We start from the raw sequence: 25,848 nt of genomic DNA, 5'->3' as shown, positions 1-25,848 counted from the left end.
TTAGAAGTTATTTTTGTGCTTACATTTTGCATTGCTCTGACTTGCTTGGTTATGTTTCCCTTTTTTTTCCTTTGTCTGAAATTTTATTGGCAGCTAACCACCACTAATTCTGACATTTATAATATTTTTAGCAGGAAGGCTTTTGTCAGAACTGATTTCATTTTTTTTTCCTCTAAGTTATTTAATTTATTAACTGAGTCATTTAATTAATCTTTCTTCTGAGTTTAGCAGGAAGGCTATCCTCCCCTTTCTCTTTTCCTCTCCTTTCCCTTACCCCCTTTATTATCCTCAGGTCATTTTCAAATTTCTCCTTTTTCATCATAGAGTCCTCCTAGGCTTTTCCCTAAATTAATAACTGGTTTCGCTGTCCTTTCCCTACATTTTTATTGTGTTTCTAATCTGCTTATCTGAAGAGGCATCCCTGTGGCTTTCAAGAATCTCTGCTTATTTCATTGCCTTTCTTAATCTGTGGGCTTCTGTTGATGAAATGTTCCGGATTCTCAGGTCTTGTTACCTTCTGTATCAGCGCCACTGTAACAAAGGAACAAATATGAGTTGGCTCAGAATAACAGGAGTGTACTGTTGCAAGTTCTGAAGGCTGCACGTCTGACTCAGGGTGTTGGCAGGGCCTGTGCTCCTTGTCACAGCTCTGGCGGAAGACCCTTCCCTGCTGCTTCCTCGCATCCGGTGGCTACTGGCGGTCCTCGGTGTTCCTTGGCCTGTGGACCCATCACTCCAGGCTCATGCCGTCCCCCCACCCTGACTTCTCTTCTTTTCTCTGCACGTGTCCACCTCTGTGTCTCACCTCCCCTTTCCATAAGGACACCAGTCATTTTAACTTGATTACCTCCGTAAAGACCCTGTTTCCAAATAAACTCAAATAAGCTTATTTTCAGGTACCTGAAAAGGAGCGTATCTTTTGCCAGGACACAGCTCCGCCCATGACACCACCCCGCAGCTGTTGCTCTGCTGCGCTTGGCCTAGTCCGCCTCCGTGGTGGTCTCACACGCACGGGCAGATAGCCAGTCAAGCCCAGGCTCCTGCTCCTCCTTCCACTTGCGATGCCCCCTCCCTCCTGAGAGCCTGTCCCTGCCAGGTGCACGGACTTGAGCAGGCACTCCGGAGCCTTGCACGGAGGGTTCTCCAGGCCGTGGCTGGGGGTGCAGTCAGTCCTCACTTGCCGTGGCCCTCACCTGCACAGGACGACTGGGCCAGAACTGCTGTCTCCAGCATGCCGATCCAGCTGACGCCCCGTCACTCAGAGCCTCCTCTGACAGTCTGGGCTCCAGAAGACACTTGCAGGCTTGAAATTTACTGCTAACTTGTACAGACCCATGCACAGACCCCCTTCTGCAGTCACTGACGTTACTCGGGAGGCCTAGGATTTGTCTTCAGATTCTGCAGCTGACTCTGCTGCCCTGGGCACCTTCATTCTTAGGTTTCTTTTGGCTTGTTCTTCAGACCTTTTTGTGAGTCTGTTCCTTTCTGATTACACCCGTTGGATTTGCACTCCTTCGGCTGTCTGGTGCCCTGACTACTCCTTTGGAGTCAGAAGGTAGTTCTTGTCTTACTGTCTATTTCAACAAAAAACCACCACCCAGGAATGTGCTTACTCACAAAAAGGAAGTCTTAGGTTCTATGTAGTCCAAAGAAAGAAAGAAAGTGAAGTCGCTCAGTCGTGTCTTGACTCTTTGGGACCCCATGGACTGTAGCCTACCAGGCTCCTCTGTCCAGGGATTGTCCAGGTAAGGGTACTGGAGTGGGTTGCCATTTCCTCCTCCAGGGGATCTTCCCGACCCAGGGATCGAACCCAGGTCTCCCGCACTGCAGGTGGATTCTTTGCCATCTGAGCCACTAGGGAAGCCCTATGTAGTCTAAGGGTCCATGAATACATTTTAGAACATTCTATGCATTTCTCCCCCACTTTAACTTATGTGTCTTGACTGAAAAGTCTAATTGCACTGGCTGCCTTTTTTGTGTCATGCCTTGCTGTCACTGAGTTCCCGTCTGTCCCCTCAAAGGACAGTGAGATGAGAATATGAGGAGAAGGGACGCAGATTCTGCTTTGTGGGTTCCACAGAGACCTAAGAAGGGGGCAGCTTGAAGCTTGCTCTGGTGGGGCTGTGCTCAAGATTGCAGAGGCACGTCCTCCCAGCACTGGGGCAGAGTCCTCTGTGTCCTTTCAGGGCCCAGTTGCCAGCCCCTCAGCTCTTTAGGTTAAAACCAACCTAAAAGCATTATCAATTTCAGCCCTTCATAAACCATTATATTCTCCAACCATAAGGGTTGTGCCAACATAAAAGCATGAAAGAGGGCATGCTCCCAGTCTTGGACTCAGTCTCTGTGACATTTATCTATGGAAGCTTTAGGCAGTGGTGTATGCTGCTAAGTCGCTTCAGTCTTGTCTGACTCTGCGACCCCATAGACGGCAGTCCAGCACACTCCTCCGTCCCTGGGATTCCCCAGGCAAGAATACTGGAGTGGGTTGCCATTTCCTTCTCCAGTGCATGGAAGTGAAAAGTGAAAGTGAAGTTGCTCAGTCATGTCTGACTCTTCACAACCTCAGGGACTGTAGCCTACCAGGCTCCTCCGTCCATGGGATTTTCCAGGCAAGAGTACTGGAGTGGGTTGCCATTTCCTTCTCCAAGGCAGCGGTGTATAAAGGCAGACAATTGCCTTCCTGGACCACAGCTTCCATCACAGGACAAGACCTTCTTATGCAGAGGTCCTCCCAAACATCATTCCCTGTACTGAGCCTAGTGTCCTGGTCTTCCTTAAACTGGTCATAGTTACTATCACGGCCTTGGAAACAAGTTTCTTAAGTCACCTTCATTGCCTTCTAGAGATCAGTACTTCCTTTCCTTTGGTCCAGAATTGAAAGGACTCATGCTTAAGAACCAACATAGCAGTTTGTCTGTCTGCTTCTTGCAGGGTGATGTGGCCTTAACCATGGTGCTGTTGAATTTTGGAATTTCTACAGCCAGCTGTCTTTGACTTTGCAGTTCAGCGTGCATGGACTTAATGATACATTTGCTAGGTTGTCTCCCTCAGAACCTGGTTTATTGTGGTCCTGTGCTGGGGTCCAGCCCCGGTGGATCCAGGGAATTCAAAGGGTGGATGGCGTTGGTGAAGAAAGACTTATTGATTGATTGATTAGATTAAGAAACAATAGTGTAGTAGGAAAATTAAGTGGAGAAAGAGGGCTAAATAACTTGGATTCCACGGAAGACCAATAAAATTCCAGACAAGGAATTTGCACCATCTACGTTGGGCCACTGGCGCTCGCTTGAATACCTAAGGGTGCCTCATCTCAGGCTCCCTTTCGTGCGGGTCTTAACAGCCAGGGCAAGTAAGTAGACTTGGCGAGCCTCCATGCCCCAGATGGGAATTCAGCCTGAAATTAAAGAGCAGAGGGAGGAAAAGGGAGAAAAGGAGAAAGAGAGAGAGAGAGAGAGACACGGGGGAAACCAGTCCAGCGACTGGCTCTGGCCCCTATTGTTCAGAAGGCCTTTTATACTTTTGATGAAACATGGAGATCGATGGGTAACAGAAAGTTATGCAGCGTTAGCAGCCCAGATTCTTATCAAAACCAGGCTTTTCTCTCTGCATACCTAGTTGTATACACAAATCTTAGGTAATTTACATCGTCTTCCAGCCAAAAGGGCCAATTAACATTTTACAGCCTTTTTTCTGATAAAGGGTTTGTCAACCAGAAGACTTATTTGTGTTGATCTTCCCAAAGTCTGATGCCATTCTCAGAAAGCACGAAATAAAGTTACATTCTTACATAGCAAGGACACAAGAGGAGTGCAGTGATACATAACAAAGAGAAAAGTAATTAACTCAAAAGTCTGGTGTTGCTAACATCAAAACTACTATATATCTTTTTCCATATCCTGTTTACATTGATTAACATCCTCCCAGGTGCCTAAAAGATAAAGAATATGGAGGCCTGGCAGCAGTCATTGAGTCAACAATGAAAACCCTCTACCAATATAATTTTTAACTGTTTAGAAAAGGCTTTGTATCTTTAAGATGGTTTAAGCTTTGTGCCTCTCGAGGTTGGGGGTCTGTAAGCAATTCACAAGCTGTAAGAGGTCCGGGGGAACCTGTTAGGCAAGCTAGAGAGTTATCAGAGGGGGTTTTAATGGAAACATCCCTTTCAAATGCAGAAGACTAAAACCCTGAGTTGACTTTTTTCCAGAGAATATCAGAAGAGTGGAAAAGCAGGCAGATTCTTATTTTTTGGGGGGTGGATGCTCAGGAAATTCCAGGGGGAAAACCTGAGGTCTGATTAGCCTTGCCATCAGAGCTCTGCTGCATGACCTTGTCACGGGTGGAATTCCTCACGCTGGCTCCCAGCATTCCTGTCTGCACTAAACACAGATGAGTAATGGGGGTGGCCCAGCTAGGTTTCTATGCATCCTTTTTCCTTCCTTCTTCCTCACTGCCGCTTTGGAAATACTTGCACACCCTGGAATGTTTGTGCACCAAAAGGAAAGTTCTCAGACTAATCCAAGACCAGGTGGAAACCTTACATGCTTTTCCAGCCACCATCCAGCCCAGAAGTCTTTTCACAAGCATGTCTGAATTCTGAGTGTGTCCGTGGCATCGTGCTTTCAGACTTCTGCTTTTTACTGCTTCTCTCAGGGCTTGAGCTTGAGTTTCACAGATTTCAGCCCTGCAGAAACTCTGGTGGGCATTAGACCTAGAAAAAGCTCAATTTTAGGAACTGGGAGGATCTGCTTCCTCCCCTTCCTCATGTCTGGTTTACTGAGTGCCACACACAGCCACTCACTTCTTATTGATGATTTACTTCTGATAAGTAGTGCCTCCAAAGAAGCAGAGAGGCTTCCCCGCAGGTGTTCGTTGCTGGTTTTATGGTTAACATCATATGCTCTAAGTCCATGAAAACCAAGAAATTGGTGAGTTAGGCTGTCTAGATGCATGGTCAGTACACACAGCTCTTCCTTTGAGCCATAAACTCCCTGAGCCTTGGTTCCATCTGCAGCCTCCAGATCTTCAAGCACAGCGCCTAGCAGGCTGGCCTGCACTCGGCAATGCTCAAGTAAGTGCTGACTCTGAGGCTGGATGGCATCCTTGTTGCCTAACTGGGGGCCATACCGCAGACCCTCGCTGAAGGACTTGCAGGTTCAGGAGGCTTTAGATGACTCAAAGGATGAGGGCTCTGAACTCCAGGAGAAAGAAAACAGACCAGGGATCACCCCGTCCCCTTTGTCGTGGTGGCAGGACAGAGTGCAAAGGCAGAGGCCAGAATCTGGGGTCCCTGAGTAACCCTGTGAAACCCAGGATCAAAAGCAACCTCTCTCACCTGTAAACTTGTGCAAGACTCTCTTGACTCTGGCCCACCATCCTGGTGTTTCCAACAGCTCCAGAGAACCCTGGTGGCCCTTTGGCAGGTTGGTCAGTTGGTTACTGACAGCAAGGCCATGATCCCTTGGCCCCACAACCTTTCTATGAATTCTAGTGTTGGATTCACTTTCTGAGCCCTGTGGTTCATTTATGAACAGGTAGTTTCTGGTGCCAAGAATACAGAGAACTATACAAAAAAGAGCTTCATAACCCAGATAATCATGATGGTGTGACCACTCACCTAGAGCCAGACAGCCTGGAATATGAAGTCAAGTGGGCCTTAGGAAGCATCACTATGAACAAAGATAGTGGAGGCGATGGAATTCCAGTTGAGCTATTTCAAATTCTAAAAGATGATGCTGTGAAAGTGCTGCACTCCATATGCCAGCAAATTTGAAAAACTCAGCAGTGGCCACAGGACTGGAAAAGGTCAGTTTTCATTCCAATCCCAAAGAAAGGCAATGCCAAAGAATGCTTAAACTACCACACAATTGCACTCATCTCACACACTAGCAAAGTAATGCTCAAAATTCTCAAGTGAGGCTTCAGCAGTGTGTGAACCATGAACTTCCACATGTTCAAGCTGGTTTTAGAAAAGGCAGAGGAACCAGAGATCAAATTGCCAACATCTGTTGGATCATGAAATAAGCAAGAGAGTTCCGGAAAAAACACCTACTTCTGCTTTATTGACTGTGCCAAAGCCTTTGACTATGTGGATCACAACAAACTGTGAAAGATTCTTAAAGAGATGGGAATACCAGACCATCTTATCTGCCTCCTAAGAAATCTGTACGAAGGTCAACAAGCAACATTTAGAACCAGACATGGAACAACAGACTGGTTCCAAATCTGGAAAGGAGTACCTCAAGGCTGTATATTGCCACCCTGCTTATTTAACTTCTATGCAGAGTACATCATGAGAAATGCTGAGCTGGAAAAAGCACAAGCTGGAATCAAGATTGCTGGGAGAAATATCAATAACCTCAGATATGTAGATGACACCACCCTTATGGCAGAAAACAAAGAACTAAAGAGACTCTTGATGAAAGTGAAAGAGGAGAATGAAAAGCTGGCTTAAAACTCAACATTCAAAAAATGAAGATCATGGCATCTGGTCCTATCACTTCATGGCAAATAGATGGGGAAATAATAGAAACCAGTGAGAGACTTTATTTTGGGGGCTCCAAAATCACTGCAGATGGTGATTGCAGCCATGAAATTAAAAGACGCTTACTCCTTGGAAGAAAAGCTTTGACCAACCTAGACACCATAATAAGAAGCAGACACATTACTTTGTTGACAAAGATCCGTCTAGTCAAAGCTATGGTTTTTTCAGTAGTCGTGTATGGATATGAGAGTTGGACTATAAAGAAAGCTGAGCGCCAAAGAATTGATGCTTTTGAACTGTGGTGTTGGAGAAGACTCTTGAGAGTCCCGTGGACTGGAAGGAGATCCAACCAGTCCATCCTAAAGGAGATCAGTCCTGAATATTTTTTGGAAGGACCAATGCTAAAGCTGAAACTCCAATACTCTGGCCACTTGATGCAAAGAACTGACTCGTTGGAAAACACCCTGATACTGGGAAAGATTGAAGGTGGGAGGAGAAGAGGATGACAGAGGATGAGACTGTTGGATGGCATCACTGACTCCATGGACATGAGTTTGAGTAAGTTCCAGGAGTTGGTGATGGACAGGGAAGCCTGGTGTGCTGCAGTCCATGGGATTACAAAGAGTTGGATATGACTGACCAACTGAACTGAACTGAGTTTCTGGGCTTTAGTTGGAAGTTTTCCTTTAGTCTCGAATCCTCAGTTCTAGGAGTTGGCCTGTTCCCTGGTTTTTTCTACCTTCTACCAAGAACAAATTATTAACTCCACAAGCCATCTGCTAAAAGGAACCCAGAGGGTGGGCAGAGGTCTTGGGAGAAACAGTGGGCCAGAAATTTGGGGAATGTTTGGAGCAGATTGTGGAGGTGTGGGGCTGTCCGGGGCAGGAGTTGAGGTGTTCTCTGCAGACAGACTGCAGTTGGGGAGGCTGTGGGGTTTGAGGAGACCTTGATAGTTTAGAGTGGTGTATACGGCTAGAGGCTGTAGTAGATGGATTGTTGGTCACAGTGGCTTGACTCTTTTCAGCACACAAACAATTCTTGAGTGTCTGCTGCTTGCTAGGCACAGTGCTGAACTTCAGAGGTGGTTACACGAGGCCTAGCACTAGAGATGCAGGCAGTCCAGCTTCTGGAAGGCCACACTGCCTCCTGGGGCAGAGGAGATGGAGACAACCCTCGGGCTTACAGCGTAGCACGGAATCCACAGGCAGTTTCCTAAAAAGAGAGTTGAGCCTGACAGTGCCTGAAAAAGTGCTCACCCTCACTCAGCTTGCCCAAGACCCCACATGGGGTGAGTTAGGCATATACAGGGCTCGAGTCCCCAAGGCAGAGTCCCTGCTCCTTATGCAGTTCTAGGCTGCAGCTCCAGGATCAGAGAGGCTGACACAGAGGAGATGCAGGAGGAAGGTTGCCATTGTCGAGACACAAAGTCTCAACTGGTTCCCCAAGGATGTCTGATTTGTGTCGTAATTGGTTCATCTCACCATAACAACCTGAGTTATGCCTGTTGTTTTATTTTTGATGGCCCTTACAGAGTTTTATTTATAAAACTTTAAATCAACACCTAAGGTTTGTTATTTAAAAGCAAACCCAGTCTCCTTTTCACTTTGCATTTGACTGCCATATCAGTTCAGGTGACCTGAATGGCCATACAGGTCCGTGCAGAGGGGAGAGAGTCAGACTGTGATCTGCACGCCTTGGATCAACAATGGCTGCTAACACCACAGGATGAACTGACGTAGGAACAGAAAACATTCCCTAGTCTCCGAATATCACCCTCTCAGATTGCTAATCACAGAGTACAATATGACTTTGTGGCACAGAGGTAAAGAGTCTGCCTGCCAGTGGAGGAGATGCAAGAGACTCGGGGTCGATCCCTGGGTTGGGAAGGTCCCCTGGAGGAGGATCTTCAGTATTCTTGCCTTGGAAATTCAGTGGACAGAGGAGCCTGGCGGGCTCCAGTCCGTGGGGTCCCAAAAAGTCGGAAACGACTGAGCGTGCTCACACACGTGCACACACAAAATGTGGCATTACAAAGGACAGATCCCTTAACCAAGGGATCAGACTTGGCATCACCATTAGTGAAACAATATGGCATCAGGTGGCCTCTTGTGGAGTTCAGTTAGTAGGAATGAACATTGAGATTTTTGGCAAAAATGTTTAACTTGAATATAAACATCAGGAAACAAAATTCAGACTATGGGATATTCTACAAAACAACTAGAATGCCTGAAAACTGACAGTGCCCAAGTTTAAAAGGACAGCAAAAGGCATGAGGATTCTTCTCGATTCAAGAAAGGTAAAGAGATTTGACAACTAAATGCAGTGTATGATTTTTGATGAGATCCTGGATCGAGATGCAGAAGAGTTATGAAAGACGTTTCTGGAATATTTCAACATGGAGTATGGATTTGATAATGTTGTACTGATTTCATTTTTTCCGAGATAATGTTGGTGTGAATGAAGCGCCATGGTTACTTTCAGGTGACTCAGCAAAAAATGAAAAGTGTGTGTTTGTGTGGAGGGAAAAAGAAAAAGAAATGTGGCAACATATTAACAGTTGGTGAATCTAGATGAAGTGTATATGAATGGGTATGCATTGAACTGGTTAAGCCTTTCTGCAGTTTTGAAATTTTTCAAGATGCATAATTATGGGGGGAAACAATAATGATAATAAAAACAGGCCTACAACTCAAGCTTGACTTGTCTAAAATAAAACTGAGACTAAAACTCCATTCTCTTGACCTGAAATCCAGTATACCACCGCCTCTCTTCATCAAGGTGAGTGGAGAGAGACAGGCAGACAGAGACAGAGCCCCCATCTCCTTGGTTCAAAACCCAGAGTTTTGAGAAAGAACTGCAGACCCCGCTTTCCAGCCCTGGCAAGTTAGCCAAGGAGACAAAGCCGAGGCGCACACGCCACCTTGTGACCAGATAAGGGAGTCTACCGCTGCCAATTTTGAAAGCGAACTTCCCTCATGTTATTGGTATCCTTCCCAGTTGCAACATTTTCCCTTTAGTGAAGCACTAATTCTTGTTTCTCCAATTTTCTGATACGGATTTCCAGCTGCTTTAGAGACACTAGCCAAAAGAGCCGATTTCCTTTCCCCAGAAACCTCAGTGAGCCCCACATTCTTGGATGATCAAGAGCAAAGCCCTGCTTGTGAACGCTTAACCAGATCCCACTTACCACCATGTGCCAGCAAGCTGCTGACCTTTCTGACCCAACCAAATGAGAAAAGCAAAGGAGATTTATTCAGCACTTTCGGTAGTGAGTCAGCCACCGTCGCTCGCCTTTTGTCAGAGGAGTGGAGAGGCTTTATCACGGACAAGGGCAAGCCATCGGGTGTGCCCTGTCTGGTGGTGGTTGGTGGGCAAGCTGGAAGCAGTGACCTAGAAGGGGGCATCCTTCATAACTGGTTGGGGGAGCATGTTTGACTTTCCCTAATTAGTCATAGCAGTTGTCTTAGCCTAGGGCTAGAGAACCCTTCTCACCTGAAAGAAAGGATCATATAATTTATACTTTATTTCTTTAAATAGAATGAGTCAAACTCTAGGTCAAGTTCAGTCTCTTCCTTTCCAGAGTGTGTTCCTTAGACCAGCAGCTCTGGCATCACCCGGGAGCTTGCAGGAAATGCCAAATACCAGGCCCCACCCCTGACTCACTGCAACGCCTAGTAACAGTCCAGGAAGCTACAGGGTAACTTCTGTAACAGTTGGTCCCAAACGTCCGGGACTCGACTGAGAAGTAACCGCTTCCCTAGCTTTGTCCCTGCTTCCAGTTTAGATGAGGGGGTTATTAGTGTCCTGGTAGACTGCTGCAGGTTGCGGGTCAAAGTCCTCTTCTTCGCATGTGGTGTCTGGCCGTTGCCTGTGTGTTGTCGCTCACTCTGGAAATGGTGCATCCACAAAGCACCCCACATGGTGTGAGCACACACAGGCGCTTCTTGCCCTAATCGTGGGGAAGAGTGACCTGAAGGGAGAAGACCCAGGTTTGGGTCTCCGCCTTCTTCTGCAGGCTGGGGAGGGTCTTCCAAGTTGGGGTGGCCTCTTCTGCACAGAGCAGGGGCTATTCCTGCTGAGTGTCCCTCCTGGCTGTGATCAGCCCTCTCAGAGGTGACGCAAAGCCCACGTGCTCCCTCTCGAGTCTGGAGAGGGCGTTGCTGTGTCTGCAGAGATTCCCTCGAGGATACAGGTGCCCCCAAGTGACGACGTGCTCCCAGTTCTCCCGATCTCTCAGGACTCTGCTGAGATGAGCAGACAGACTCACACTTGGATAAACCATTGCTTTATTCCAAGTCTGCGTGAGCCCTGGGTTTGCCACTGGCGTGTGCTTTGCCCATTTCTCCACCCAGGCTCTTCGTGTGAAATGGTCCCACCTCAAGCTGCCCTGGGTGGATCTGGACTGGCTCATCGACATCTCCTGCCAGATCACAGAGCTGGATCTTTCTGCCAACTGCCTGGCGTCCCTCCCCTCGGTCGTCCCCTGGGGCCTCATCAACCTCCGGAAGCTGAACCTCTCGGACAACCACCTGGGGGAGCTGCCCAGCGTGCAGTCATCAGATGAAATCATCTGTTCCAGGTGGGCTCCTGCCCCGCGGCCCCGGTGGGGGGCCTTCGCCATGGGAGCCTGGCTGCCCCCACACCCTCTGCCTGCAGCATCTGTTTCCTGCCGTGGTGCTGCCTGATTGTAGCTGGTGCTTTGGAAACAGATTTTCAGCTAAAATGAGAAGGAAGTTGTGCATGCCTTTAGCAAGCTCTTGGGCACAAGGTCCTGGCCTGCTATCCACGTGAACACAGAGAGTTCTGCCAGGGTGGTTTGTCTGGCCCACGTGTCCACTGCTCTTTGCAGCAATGCAGGCCGGCCGGCCCACGATGCCCAGTCTTGGTCCTGCAGGCAGGCATCAGAGGAAGGGGGCTGGTGGAGGCCATGGGGCCCAGACACTCCAGCTTTTGGCCTACCTCCCAAGGAAAGTGAGCAGGGCCTCTAAGAAGCAGTTAACTGCACAGGACTCTGGCCATGGTCTGACAGTGTGGGCAGCTCCTGTCTCTTTTTCTGGGAGGCCTTGCAAGACACCCAGGCCCACCGATGAGGCTGCACAGGGAAGGGAAGGACCTTCCCTTCCCTGATGTACTGATGATCATGTCTGTAAGCCCTCGTTCCGTATGGGACATGAGCTGATTTCAAAAGCTAAGGCTCTAAGTGAAGTGAAGAAAAGACTGTTGATAAGAGCGTAGGGTCAGCAGTAACTCGTGGGAAAGAAGCCCTGTACAAAAAATTAAGTGCCATGGAGTGGGGGGTCCTTAACCGGGGCAGAGCCGAGAGTCCAAAAGGTTACAAAGCACTGCTCTCTGGACTTTCAGTAGCTTCGGGACACCAGCTTGTTCTGTTATCACATACGTGAAAAAGGTTACATCCCTACTGGTCCATGAGACCCGGACCCACCAAAGAGAGCTCTGGTCTTTTTCTGCAGACGACACAGCGACAGTAACACAATTAACAGAAATCACATTGGTGTTTCAGTGCACCTTCCTTATCCTGTGCCAGGAGACAAAGAAACATGTTTACAGAGAAGTACATGACCACGGCTTGCTTCTGATGCCTTGACTTTCCCAACTACAGGCTACTGGAAATTGACATTTCCAGCAACAAGCTGTCCCACCTCCCACCAGGATTCCTGCATCTCTCGAAACTTCAAAAACTGACGGCTTCAAAAAACTATTTGGAAAAATTGTTTGAGGAAGAGAGTGGTATGTTTCATCATCAGTAACCTGATATACTTTGTCATTTTCTTCTTGACTGGGATATTTTTTTTACCAATTCGTCCTCTCTTATTTTCTCCTAGCCACGAACTGGATTGGTTTACGGAAGCTACAGGAGCTCGATGTTTCTGACAACAAACTGACAGAACTCCCTGCACTTTTCCTCCATTCTTTCAAATCGCTCAGTTGTCTAAACGTCTCCAGAAATAACCTGAAGGCATTTCCAGATGCCTGGGCTTGCCCTTTGGTTAGTAACTTGCCAGAAACCGTGAAGGGAGCGGTCAGTCCCGCAGAGCTGAGGGTGCACCGTGCTCCTCCCCTCGGTGTGCAGAGCTGCACCGTGTTATAGATGAGCGTGTCTGTCACTCGGCATCTTGCAGCTGAGGGTCTCAGGCTGGTAACTCACCTGAGAGCCAGACCCCCCAGCTTTGGGTTTGAGATTGGCACCATAGCACCTACGAGACTTTCCACAGCTACAGCTTGGAAACGGAATGGCCGGGGTCGAGTTCTGTCCAAAAACGTGAGGCCATTCCCTTAGGACAGCCATAAAATAAGAATGAAGGAGAGAAGGCGTAGTCTGCACGCATAGCACTCCCCTTCAAATGGTGGTTTTGTTTCTTGGCAAGTTTGCCTGTTAAAATGGATGGGCCAGCATAAAGTATATTTGTGTTTTCTTGCTGTTATTTTTAACAGCAAATATGGAAATTCTCCATTCCTAAAGTTGACTCATTGGAAAAGACTGATGCTGGGAGGGATTGGGGGCAGGAGGAGAAGGGGACGACAGAGGATGAGATGGCTGGATAGCATCACTGACTTGATGGACGTGAGTCTGAGTGAACTCCGGGAATTGGTGATGCACAGGGAGGCCTGGCGTGCTGCGATTCATGGGGTCGCAAAGAGTCAGACACGACTGAGCGACTGAACTGAACTGAATATTAATATTTCTAGTTTAAATATATATGTGTGTGGGGTGTAGGCTCCTCTTCAGAACACTGTCCTGAATTGTCCCATTATTTTCAAGGACAATGGGCCAGGCGTCCTGGGGGAAGGGAAAAGACCACGAGCCACCTTGGTCTCCCCAGGAAAACTTTCCCACCCGTTCCCTGGAGCAAGGACAGGAAAACAGGGCAGGATAGTCTGCATACGTATGTGCTCAGTTGCTTCGGTCGAGTCTGACTCTTTTTGATCCCATGGACTGTAGCCCACCAGGCTCTTCTGTCCATGAAGACTTCCTGGCAAGAATATTGGAGTGGGTTCTTTATCGCTGAGCCACTAGGGATGCCCAGGAATAGTCTGTGGCCTCTTAATTAGCTGAATTGTATTTATTACAGAGGTTTTTGTAATGGTCTTATTTTTAACATTAAATTTGGAAAGTCTTTCTCATAGAAACCCCGGCCTTTAAAAAGCTGATTAATTCTCTTTATTTTCATACTCGTAGAAATGTTGCAAAGCATCCAAAAATGCCCTGGAGTTTCTGCCAGACAAAATGGCTGTGTTTTGGAAGAACCACCTGAAGGATGTAGACTTCTCAGAAAACGCACTGAAAGAAGTTCCCCTGGGACTTTTCCAGCTTGACGTAAGTCAAGTAATAGCACCTTATTTCCTTCTCCAGTGCATGAAAGTGAAAAGTGAAAGTGAAGTCACTGAGTCATGTCCAACTCTCAGTGACCCCATGGACTGCAACCCACCAGACTCCTCCATCCATGGGATTTTCCAGGCAAGAGTGCTGGAGCGGGGTGCCATTGCCTTCTCCGAAGACATGCATGGTTGTGTGCAAAGATTGAGAGGAAATGTGCAAAATGACAACAGCTCTGGGAGGAAGTGGGATGATGGGTTTTTATTTCCAGAATTTTCTTTAATGTTGACAGTAAGCACAGCCCCTTGGACCTTCTGTGGCTCTGTTCCTTCCCGGCTGGCACATGAGGTTCGGGCGGCACTGCCGTCGTGTCCCTGCTCCCTGCCCGGAAGCGGAAGAACTGGAATTGCTGGGCGTGAAATCAGGAAATGCCCTGTACCAGCGCCCTGGCTGTGTGTCCCAGCAGGGCTATTCCCAGACCTGTCTGTCTTTCCTGCTCTGGTGGGAACCTCTGAAGGCAGAGCATGGGTCCTATTCACCGCTTGGTGCCCAGTGGGAACCTCTGAAAGTGCAGCATGGATCCTATTCACCGCTTGGTGCCCAGTGGGAACCTCTGAAAGCACAGCATGGATCCTATTCACCGCTTGGTGCCCAGTGGGAACCTCTGAAGGCAGAGCATGGGTCCTATTCACCACTTGGTGCCCAGTGGGAACCTCTGAAAGCACAGCATGAGGCCTAGTCACCACTTGGTACTTAGAGCCAGGCCAGGGTGGGGAACTCTCCATCACCCCGGAGGAGTCCATGTCAAGCTGGCAGAGGTTCTGTGATCCAGGCAGTCACCCTCGGTGTTGCTGCTGCTACCCGACCCCTGCCCAGGGTGTCACTGGGCCAGCCCAGGGAGCCATCACGCTCTGCCCACCGTTCTTGTGCTGGCACTGTGGCCTCCAGGGCCTCAGACTCTTCTGCTGTTCCTAGGATGGGTCCACAGTAATCGTCGCTTCTAAGAAGCGTCAGTTCATTCCTTTCATTCTGGAATAATCGCCTCACCGTGATCCGAAGGGAAGGGTCTACTAACTGTCCCATTTGCCCTTACTGCTGTGATGTCAGGAGTGTGAAGACTCTGTGAGGGCCCTCACTGTTGGAATCCCTGTGAGAGTGAACTGGTTATAGCCGTTTGGTTTCCCTTCTGTTCCCCTGCCCCTGTGGAATCTGACGTCAGCTTTGCCCTCTCTCCCTCTGCCCCAGGCCCTCATGTTCTTGAAGTTGCAGGGAAACCAGCTGGTGGCACTCCCACCTCAAGAGAAGTGGACCTGCAGGCAGCTCAAAACCCTGGATCTCTCCAGAAATCACTTTGGCAAGTAAGCAGGGGTCTCTGTCCCCGGTGAGCTCTCCAGTGTATGTGTGAGCCCAGTCACAGACCTGTGGGATGGCATCCATGCGGGCTGGCTGAACGACCACGGCAAAGTGCTGTTGACCGGGCAGCTGAAACGATAGGCATGGATCTCCCCCAGTTCCGGAAGCTGGAAGCCTGAGAGGGAGGTGGTGGCAGGGTCAGTTTCTCCCGGGGCCTCTCCTCGGCATGCAGACAGCTGACCCCGTGTCCTGACGTGGTCGGTCTCCCCCGTGCCGTCTGTGTCCTGATCGCCTCTTTTGTAAGGACACCAGGCTGACTGGATCCAGGCCCACGTTCATGACCTCATCTTAACTGGATAACCTGCTTAAAGGCTGTGTCTCCAAATACCTCACATTCTCAGATGCTGGGGGTTAGGACTTCAACACGTGAGCGGGAGGGACACAATTCAGCCCAGCACAATATCCTACAGTTGCCAATCTTTAAAGACTCCTGGAGACTCTCCCTGCATCGGCCTCAGTTGTCCTTCTGTTCAAATTGCCAGTCACTAGCCAATATGTGTAGACTGAATAAAACGTACCCTCCAAGGTCTCCTCAGGAAGACCAGCTTCCTTAGTTCACTGGCTGAGGGCCACCGCTGCGGCATCTCAGTGGGACTTACCCCTCTAGGAGAGCTCCCCCGGTGAACAGAAAAGCAGCAGCCCCTGGAGTGGGCCTTCCTGCCAGGCTTGCCCTGCCTGAGACGGAAAAGCTCAGGGGTGGAAACCGCCAGTCACCTTCTCTGCTTGTTTTTTTTTTCCCCCCAAAGACTTGTGAGCACAACTGGTGTAGTTATCAGACAGTGGCTGTCCACGCTTACACATCGGCCGCAGGGGCACCGACGCCCTGCTGGGGGTGTTTTCTCCCTTCTTTCTGCATGCCATTGCATAGTCACAGCCCGAGAAGAAATGTCTTTGCCATGCTTTCCTCAAACCTGGACGTTTCTCCCCTACAGAAACGAAGACATCCTTAAAACAAAGCGCATTTCCTTTTTCACCACCAGAGGCCGCCAGCGTTCGGGGACGGAGGCAGGTGTGTGTGTGGCCGCCGGGAGGTGAGACGGCTCGGGGAGGGGGGGCCCTGCAGGGAGACGGCTCCGGTGGCCTCTTGCCTGCGGTGCCGGTGGAATGCCAGAGACGCCCGTGCTTGATTCGGGCTCCTGACTGTGCCCGTGGCTCGTGTCCCACAGATGGCCAATCTTTGTCCCGAAGCCCCCTTTCCTGTTTGCAGCCCAGTAAGTCCAGCAGCTCCCGTGTGTGGATGGCCTGCCCTGTGAGAACTGCCTTAGATACCTTGCATGCGCCAGTCTCTCTGTAACCACCACAACATGATGTGGGTTATGATTTTCCATATTGCCAATGAGGAAATTGAGCCTCCCGGAGTGTCTTCAATTCAGGCTTCCATAGCAAAGCACCACTGACTGGGTGGCTTAACCAACAGAAATATATTTTCTCTGTTTTGGAGGCTGGAAGTCCAAGGTCAGGGTGCACAGTGAGTTTCTGGTGAAGGCCCTCTTCTGGCCTGCAGACAGCTGCCTTCTTGCTTTGTCCTCCTACGGCAGAGAGAGCCCACTGATGTCTTCTTATAAGGACAGTAACACCATCGTGGGCCCACCCTCGTGAGCTCATCTAAACTTGGTCACCTTCCAAAGACTTCGTCTCCTAATGCCATCACCCTGGGGGTCAGGGCCCCCACTCACAGATGTGAGGGGCCCCATTCAGTCTGAGCACAGGGCTAACTGATGTGGGCAGGGACTGTTGAGCAGGAGAGCCAGGCCAGCACCGTGAGCATCGGCCCTGGGCCTGGGGGCAGCAGTATCCTTCCTCCACATCATGGCTTCCTGTGAGGCACGTGTGGAAACACCATGGTCCTGGGTCCTGCAGGCTGTCCTGGCTGCACTGAGACTATACAGGAGCTCAAGGTCTTCCTCCAGACTCGTCAGGAACAGAACCTTTTCTAGAGGGTTGGGACTGGCCACATGACAAGGCCGGTTCAGCAGAGAACATTTCTAGGAAAAAAGTTCTTTTAGCTCCTCATTTCTGTAAGGTACAGTGAGAGGTGTGGGCTTGTCCCTCTCATTCAATCACCAGCCCTCTTTTTTAATCTGAAAGTCAGGAATTCTAAAGCCATCAACACTCACATATATATCCCTGTGGATACTGTCCAATGGAACCGATATTTAGGTTATTTTAGGTGTAATATAACTTTTTTCTTCAGCTTGATTGATCTATATTGACAACTGCTTTTTAAGTGTAGGTGGTGTCAGGTAGGGAATAAGCAATGCCACAGAGGCCAAGACACATTTACAGGAGGTGAACTAAACAGTCGGCCTACCTGTTGCCCTTTTTTGATGATTATATATGATTGAAAAAAGAATGTATCATAGTGGAACAGAGAAGAGTCCAAAAATAGGAATTTAGTATGACGCAAGTGGCATTTCAATTCAGTGGGAAAAAGAATGTCTTATTGTTTTAATAAATAGTGCTGATATAACTGCTTGTCCAGCTGAAAGGGAAAACGCAGCGCTAGGTGCCCACCTGACATGAGTTACAAATATCTCCATGCAGATGTCAGCTTGACGCATAAAAGAAAAAAGAAAATAACATTTAAGAGCATAAATATATAATTTGTGTGTAGGCAGATCTTTAAAAGCGAGGTGGGAAATCCAAGAGTAATATTTTTAAAAGCAAAATCTTTAGCATTGTAAAAAATGGGAAAACTTTGTTCAATAAAAGGCATCGTAAGCAAAGTCATAATGCAAACAGACCAAGAGGAAATATTTGTAGCAAAAATTGTTGCAACATAAACTGGCTTAAGTCCCTAATATACAAAGACGGCTTACAAATTGACTTTTTTAAAAAGTCAACCCAATAGGCAGAAACTGGGCAATGGATATAAACAGTTCACAGGAAAGGAAGTCCAGATGGCCCAGGAAGAAACAGAAAGGCCTCGAACCTCGCTACTAGGGAAATGCAATTTGGAATTTCATAACTGATCCTTTTCAAAACAAAGAGCCTTAGGACTTTGGAAATTGAGTCCAGACCTGAGGATTTCACTTGGAAGGAAGGAAAAGCAAGCATTCTTTTGTCTCATGGAAGCCCAAACAGGCTGACAGGCAGGAGAAGGGCTGCTGGTGGACCTCAGCTGCACTCCCACTGCGGCAGGCCAAGCCCAGGGGGTTGGAGTGGACTAGAATGGTGTCTCTAGTCCAGAAAGGCAGACCATGCCGGCGCCTTAGAAGGTGGGCCAGCACTCCCTGGGGGACCAGCCGCTTTTTCATGAAACCACCAGAGTGCAAGACCAGAGGCACACAGGGCCCAGCGGGGCAGAAACACGCACCGTGCCCTGAAAAGTGGCCCTGCGGTGGCCAGCAGGGGCGTGGCTGGAGTGGGGGAGGACCCACCCCTCCGGAGGCTCCCTGGCAGGGGTGGGAGTGCTGAGCTGTCTGCACGCAACAAGAGCCCTGTGATTTTGTCGATTTTATCTAGAGAGTTAAGGCCCGTGCCTGGGTGAAAGGGAGAGACGCTTTTCCTAGGAGGGTTGTTCTCTCAGGCTGTTGACCTGGCGTAAGGCATCATCTCTACTTGTTTGCAGATGGATAGAAAACTCCAAGTAGATTTATGTACATTCAAGTAGTCACATTGGCGCAGTGGTCTTGTCCAAAAATAATTTGGATGGCCATTTTTACAGTAAAATTCATACCAGCTGAGTCATAAATAACGTATGAATAAGTAATTACAGTTCATAAATACCTCAAGCTGTGCTCTCTGCCCAGCCCGGTTTTCAGGGTTTCCATTCTAGGCCAAGAGGTCTGTGACAGGTGTTGTCTCTGTTTAGAGGACAAGTCCCTTATTCCATCTGTCTGTTTCTTAAAGAGGCTTCTTAAACACCAAGGTGAAACTAAATATAGAAACTACAGAGGCCATGTGTTCAGAACGTGTTCTCTGGGAAGAAAGTGGGTCTTTCTTGAAGTTTTTTTTCCATGCAAATTAGGGCAGGGTGAAGTTGATCATTCTTTTTCATTTTAAAAAAACCAACATTTTTTGAATATTTTTCTTATAGAACAAGGATTAGTACAAAGCTGTCCTTAAGAATCTGTTGCACATTTATTTCTGTAGAGGCCACTGTGTTGAGTCCCATTCATATGTTACTAGCTGGGCAAATTATCTAGGCTTCAATATCAGTATCCTGTTATCGTCTCTCACAGAACATTCTCTGATGCCAGGTTACCCTGTTACCATTGAGACTGCATCTACATGTGTGAAGAAAAGCCAGAGTTAAGGGAGGAGCTGTGATCCAGGGCGGAGGCATCGTTTCAGCCCCACAAAAGAATTCCAGCTTCTCTATCTTGTGTGTCTGGCAGAGACCTGGCTGAGAGGGCTTTGAGGCAGTTGTTTTATCTTGAATTTGAGCTGAAAGGGATCCTCAGGGGGGTGCTCACCTGCCCCCATTCTCCCTGCCTCAGGAGAGAGGAGAAGGCGCTTCAGAGATTCTGTTGCAATCTGACCCTCTGATTCCTATCAGTTTCCAAGCTTTCCCCACATTCTTTCTCAACTCACACCCTCTGGTGCGGTAGAAACAGCAAATTTGATGTAATTTTAATAGGAACCTCAAAACCAGCATAGTTACTGAAATCACTTAAATGTACTAGAGAGTTGACTTGTTCCTAGGAAGCATAAAAACCAAGTCCACATTATTATTTTTTCAGTTAACTGGCTTTTTCTCAATTGAAGAAGTAATATATGCATTAATATATGGTAAACAGAATTTCTGAACTGCACCCAAGGGTGTGGAGTGGATATTCAGTCTTCCAGTGTTACCAAACCGAACTCGGGTCCACTCACGCGTGTCCAGTAAAGACCATGTAGCTACACTGGGTCGTGGTGAAGGCAAGTGCGTTTATTGCAGGCGCTTGTCTAGGCAAGCCGGAGAAGGCAATGGCACCCCACTCCAGTCCTCTTGCCTGGGAAATCCCATGGATGGAGGAGCCTGGTGGGCTGCAGTCCATGGGGTCGCTAAGAGTCAGACACGACTGAGCAACTTCACTTTCACTTTTTACTTTCATGCATTGGAGAAGGAAATGGCAACCCACTCCGGTGTTCTTGCCTGGAGAATCCCAGGGACGGGGGAGCCTGGTGGGCTGCTGTCTCTGGGGTCGCGTAGAGTCGGACACGACTGAAGCAACTTAGTAGTAGTAGTAGTAGTAGTCTAGGCAAGCAAGCTGTCCAGGCAGCTAGTGCTCACCGGCTTGAACTCCCCAAAGGCTTTCAGGGAAAGATTTCTAAAGACGGTGAGGGAGGGGGATTGTGGGGGTGGGAGCAGCTCACGGACATTCACCTGACTGATTGGTGGTGAGGCAGTCGGGAGTCAGCGTCAACTTTCTGGTTCTGAGCGGTCTGGGGTCTATGTTCTTGTGGACAGCACGCAGTTAACTGCTTCCACCTGACGGGGGTCTCAGACTCTGCAAAACAGCTCAAAACATTCATGGCTCAGAATATTCTCTATAGCCCTTGAGGAGGAACTAAAGCTCCTTGACTTGTTTAATGGATGAATTATTATTTTGGCCTGCTTGGCTGTTTTCCTTTCTTTCTGTACTTTCTCAGCTTCTCTGATGAAAAGTACTCTTTGGAGCTGGGGAAGCCTAGAAGGCCCCAGTTTTTCTACAGACAAGAGGCGAGCAGAGGACGTGTGGTTGGGGAGGGCTGTTCTGGGAAAGCCCCATAGGGTCCTGCTCAGTTAGTTACACCAGTGACCTCCTTCTCCAGAGAGAACTACGGAGCTTCACGCGTCTGTGGTAGCAATTGCATTTGTATCTGACGTGCAGTATAACACATAACATGTGTGATGTGTGTATTTGTAGTTTATACGCACATGCTGATAACAACATGTAACACGTATACATATTAATGTGCATGTGTGGTATCTGTGTGTGTGCATATAACATGTGTGTGCACATAACTTCCTGTAACAGAAGTAAGCGTGTGGGCATGTGTGTTGTGTGCACATACCATCATATAGCATGCATAAGTGTGCACACATGCCTATAACATATCTAAGTGCGTGGGGGGGCGACTGTTTCCCATGTCTGCACACGTTTTATGGTGCACAAATTTAGGCTTTCAGATACCTGCTTCCACACCTTGCTTGTTTGATTTACCAGTATCTCTTGTGTATCTCTTCATACCCATACCTGTAGACCCACCCTGTGCGTTGTAATAATTGCACAGAATCCCATTATTCGTTTAACCGACTCCTTGTGGGTGGATACACAAGCTGTCTTCTACCTCTGTCACTGCAAACTGTGCCGCTGAGCGTCCTTGTTCTCACGTCTTTGCCGCACATGCTGGGATGTCCTTAGGACCGTTTCCTAGAATTGGAATCCCTGGGTGGGTGAGATGAGCGCCTCATTCTGATAGATTTGTGAAAATGCCCTCTCGAGGCTGTACCAGTGTGTGCAGCCACCTGGCCTCCATGCTGTCATGACCCAGAATCACCCTCCAGTGCAGTCTGCCTCGCCATCTCTTCGCAGTGTGCGTACTCGAATTTCCCGCCTTCCTGAGTGAGTCTTTGGAAGTCCTTTGTCTGAACGACAACCACCTGGATGCAGTCCCGCCCTCAGTTTGCCTGCTGAAGAGCTTATCAGAGCTCTACTTGGGGAAGTAAGTACGCAGCCAGCGCTGCTGCACCGGCCCTCAGCCCAGGAGGCAGAATGTCCTTGTGTGAACCATCCAAGGACACGGGAGCCAGGGAGACATTATCTACATGCCAAGGAGCAGCAGTTGGATTTTCAGAGCCAGACTTAGTCAAAGAGGTAGGGGAGGGGGAGGTAGGGGTAGCTATGCAAGGATGTTTTCCTTGCTATTTCACTCATTTATAATGAAAGAGTGGCTCAGTCATCCATCCTTTCATTCACTGAGTATCTACTGACAAATAGTGCTGAAGGATTCAGACAGTGTGCAAAATAATTCAGGCCGCATTGCCTTGTCTAGAAGAGGTAGTAATCATCTTTATGATAGTGTAATTCATCGAAGAGATGGGGAAGTTGGGGGAGGGGACCCTGTTCTAAGCCACGGGGATTCGCAGAAGACAGCTGCCATTGTGCCGCCGGCTTCCCAGGGAAAAAGGCTTTGGAAAACCATGCGTGTTCAGTCGCAGTCTGATTCTCTGCGGCTCCATGGACTGTAGCCTGCCAGGTTCCTCTGTCCATGGAGTTTTCTAGGCAAGAATACTGGAGTGGCTCGCCTTTTCCTGCTCCAGGGGATCTTCCCAACCCAGGAACTGAACCTGCGTTTCTTGCATCTCCTGCATTTACCACTAGGGCCACTTGGAAAGGCTTTGGATTTAGTATTTAAATGAAACACTTGAAATCAGGGCCCAAGATATTTGGTTTGGGGTACAGATTGTCAGTGGCCTCCACAGGCCCTGGAGGCCGACAGGCTGCTGTGTGTGTGTGTTCTCCCGCGGTGTGTGTGTGTTCTCCCGCGGTGTGTGTGTGTTCTCCCGCGGGGTCTGTGTGTGTTCTCCCGCGGGGTGTGTGTGTTCTCCCACGGGGCGTGTGTGTGTTCTCCCGCGGGGTGTGTGTGTGTTCTCCCTTGGGGTGTGTGTGTGTGTGTTCTCCCACGGTGTGTGTGTTCTCCCACGGTGTGTGTGTGTGTGTTCTCCCACGGTGTGTGTGTGTGTCCTCCTGTGATGTGTGTGTGTGTGTGTTCTCCTACAGTGTGTGTGTGTGTGTGTTCTCCTGTGGTGTGTGTATATTCTCCTGCGGTGTGTGTGTGTTCTCCCGTGATGTGTGTGTGTGTTCTCCCGTTATGTGTGTGTGTGTTCTCCCGTGATGTGTGTGTGTGTTCTCCCGTTATGTGTGTGTGTTCTCCCGTTATGTGTGTGCGTGTTCTCCCGCGATGTGTGTGTGTGTGTTCTCCTGTGGGGTGTATGTGTGTTTTCCCATGGTGTGTGTATGCCCTCAGCAATCCTAGCCTCCGAGAGCTCCCTCCTGAGCTGGGGCAGCTGGGCAACCTCTGGCAGTTGGACATTGAAGACCTGAATATCAGCAACGTGCCTGCAGAGATCAGAAAAGAAGGTAGGGCTTCCTTGGCATTGCAAGCCCCCCTCCCAGGGAAAGGTGCTCAAGTCTAGTTGCTAAGGACCTGGAGTAGACACTCCTGGGGACCCATGGAGCCTCCCTGCAGCTCCCGCGTTTGGGAAGGTGCTGCCAAGTTCTCTGGAACTAGGATGCTGTCTTTAGAGCCCTGACTTTTCGATTTCACTTTTGGGGTGAATTGTATCACAGCTTCTCTCCATAGACCCAAAAGTCTTCTCAGTTCACCCCATTAGAATACACAGAAGGTGTTCCTTCAGACAGAACGTTGTTTCTCAAGAACTGTCAGTGTGTTCCCTGCTCTGTGTCAGCAGCAGCATCTCCTCTGCCCTGCTGTGGTTTTGCACAGGCCCCAAAGCGATGCTGTCTTACCTGCGTGCTCAGCTGCGGAAAGCAGAGAAGTGCAAGCAGTTGAAGATGATCATCGTGGGTCCGCCGCGTCAGGGCAAGTCCACCCTCCTGGAGATCTTACAGACGGGGAGGGCCCCCCAGGTGGTACACAGCGAGGCCACCATCAGGACCACCAAGTGGGAGCTGCAGAGGCCGGCTGGCTCGAGAGCCAAGGTCAAGGATGATCGGCGTGCAGAGTCCCTGTGGGAGGGAGGGCGTGCCCAGGGCCCCTGCTTCCTCTTCTCCAGAGAGCCCAGGACTTTCTCTGCCCAGTGTCTGAGTCCCAGGATATTTGCAAGAGTCATCATGTACTGTTTCAAACCAGCTCCAAGGACAGTGAATCATTTCTTAAATGTCTTGTATTTTCTCTCTTATAGCTGAGCTGAGGTTCCAGGCCAGTGGTTCCAGGCCTGGCTGACAGTTAGACTTTTTGATGAGCTTTTAAAGACCATAGTGCCCAGGTCTCATCAGCTTTAACCCCAAGGACTGTGATTCAGATGGCCTGGGACAGGGCCCTTCCCCATGGCGGAGAATGAACTACTCCTATAGGAGTGAGACACAGCAGTACCTACCCCTAGCAGGAAGGCTGAGAAGGCAGCCCCAGAATGAAGGCCCTGTCCTCACTGACACCCACTTTCACCCCAAGTTCTGAAAAGTCCAGTTTCTAAGCCCTATTTTAAATGAGTCCTTCAATGAACCTGTTAATCATCCTGTTTTCCATTCAGTATGAGACAGATAAAAGCAAGAATTCTCTTACACTTGAATCAGAGAAGGGAGCCTGTTTTCTCCCAGCCCAAGGGATGGGCATGTGCCAGTGATGCCTCCCTTACCTGTTGCTGTGTTTGTGGTATACACGTGGCCACACAGGGACACAGGTGCAAGGAGGTTATTTGTGGAAAACTCAGCAGCCTTGAGGCCAGAAGCTGCATGATGTTCCCCATGGCCTGGAAACCAATTTTGTTGCAGAGTCTTTCATACAAAATCACTTTGCAAGTCAAAGAAATCCAATTTGAGTCATTAGGCATTTAAGCTGAATGTCTATTTTGTTATAACTTAAAAAATCTCTTTCATTGGAAGATAATTGCTCTACAGTGTTTTGGTTTCTGCCATACAACGTGAATCAGTCATAACTGTGTGTGTGTGTATATATATATATTTATATATATCCCCTCCCACTTGAGCCTCCCTCCACCACCCATCTAGGTCACATAGAATACTAGGTTGGGCTCCTTGTGTTATGGAAAGTCCTCAAAAATCTAGCAATAAAACTACCATGAAAAGTGAAAGTGAAGGTCGCTAAGTCGTGTCCAACTCTTTGCGACCCTATGGACTATACAGTCCATGGAATTCTCCAGGCCAGAATACTTTCCCTTCTCTAGGGGATCTTCCCAACCCAGGGATCGAACCCAGGTCTTCCACACTGCAGGCAGATTCTTCCACATTGCAGGCTGAGCCATGAGGGAAGCCCATGCCAGCAATCCCACTACTGGGCATATACCCTGAGAAAACCACAATTCAAAAAGATACATATACCGCAAAGCTCACTGCAGCACTGTTTACAATAGCCAGTAAAGCAACTTAGATGTCCATCAACAGATGAGTGGGTGAAGAGCTTGTGCCACGTATACAGGATGGAATCTTACTCGGCCGTGACAGGAATGAATTTGAGTTGGTTGTAGTGAGGTGGGTGAATGTAGATACGGACTCGGAAACTAGTTCTCTAGAGTGGAGATCTGCCCACTAGGGCCAGAACAGTCGAATGATTAACTCCAGCACTGCCCCCTTTCCCAGAAAACCCCAGAGGTGAACCTAGGTAACGCATGTCCAGAGGTTTTTGAAAGTAACCAGAATCTCTGGATTCTCTCCTACCTTTTTAAGCTGTTCTTCCAGCTGTTTTTTCCAGCTGTTCTTCAGCAAATAGCTGTCTGAGGTTTGAGGAGTGACCCCCGCCCCTTCCTTTCTGCCATCATTCACGTTTCCGCCTACCCTTTTCAGGGAAGGACAGCCACCTGATCTTGTGAACGCTCAGCTCTGTAACTCTCTGTGTGGCCGGGCCTTCAGCCAGCTTAGAACAGCTGTCCATTTTCATCTTTTTTACCGAAAAAGCTGGTCAGCACACTGTTTTGGAGGCCAAGCTGCATCATGGTGGGAATGAT

General features: G+C 48.8%; 1 protein-coding gene across 4 annotated transcripts in view; it reads left to right on the top strand.

Moving 5' to 3' along the window:
• The window catches only part of LRRK1 (leucine rich repeat kinase 1), a 142,331-nt gene that overhangs the window by 81,869 nt on the left and 34,614 nt on the right, over positions 1–25,848 (top strand). For all 4 annotated transcript variants that reach the window (XM_042235020.2, XM_027956999.3, XM_042235019.2 and 1 more), the window contains 9 exons: positions 10,834–11,060; positions 12,102–12,229; positions 12,325–12,488; positions 13,680–13,817; positions 15,063–15,175; positions 16,163–16,239; positions 21,737–21,866; positions 23,172–23,284; positions 23,652–23,866. In XM_042235020.2, coding sequence (XP_042090954.1) covers positions 10,834–11,060; positions 12,102–12,229; positions 12,325–12,488; positions 13,680–13,817; positions 15,063–15,175; positions 16,163–16,239; positions 21,737–21,866; positions 23,172–23,284; positions 23,652–23,866 — 1,305 coding nt within the window. The remainder of the gene's footprint in view (positions 1–10,833; positions 11,061–12,101; positions 12,230–12,324; positions 12,489–13,679; positions 13,818–15,062; positions 15,176–16,162; positions 16,240–21,736; positions 21,867–23,171; positions 23,285–23,651; positions 23,867–25,848) is intronic.

The sequence above is a fragment of the Ovis aries genome, chromosome 18 (genome assembly GCF_016772045.2).
Source record: "Ovis aries strain OAR_USU_Benz2616 breed Rambouillet chromosome 18, ARS-UI_Ramb_v3.0, whole genome shotgun sequence".
Lineage (NCBI taxonomy): Eukaryota > Metazoa > Chordata > Mammalia > Artiodactyla > Bovidae > Ovis > Ovis aries.
Note: the sequence above shows the minus strand (reverse complement) of the source record. Positions and strands in the feature narration are given on the sequence as shown.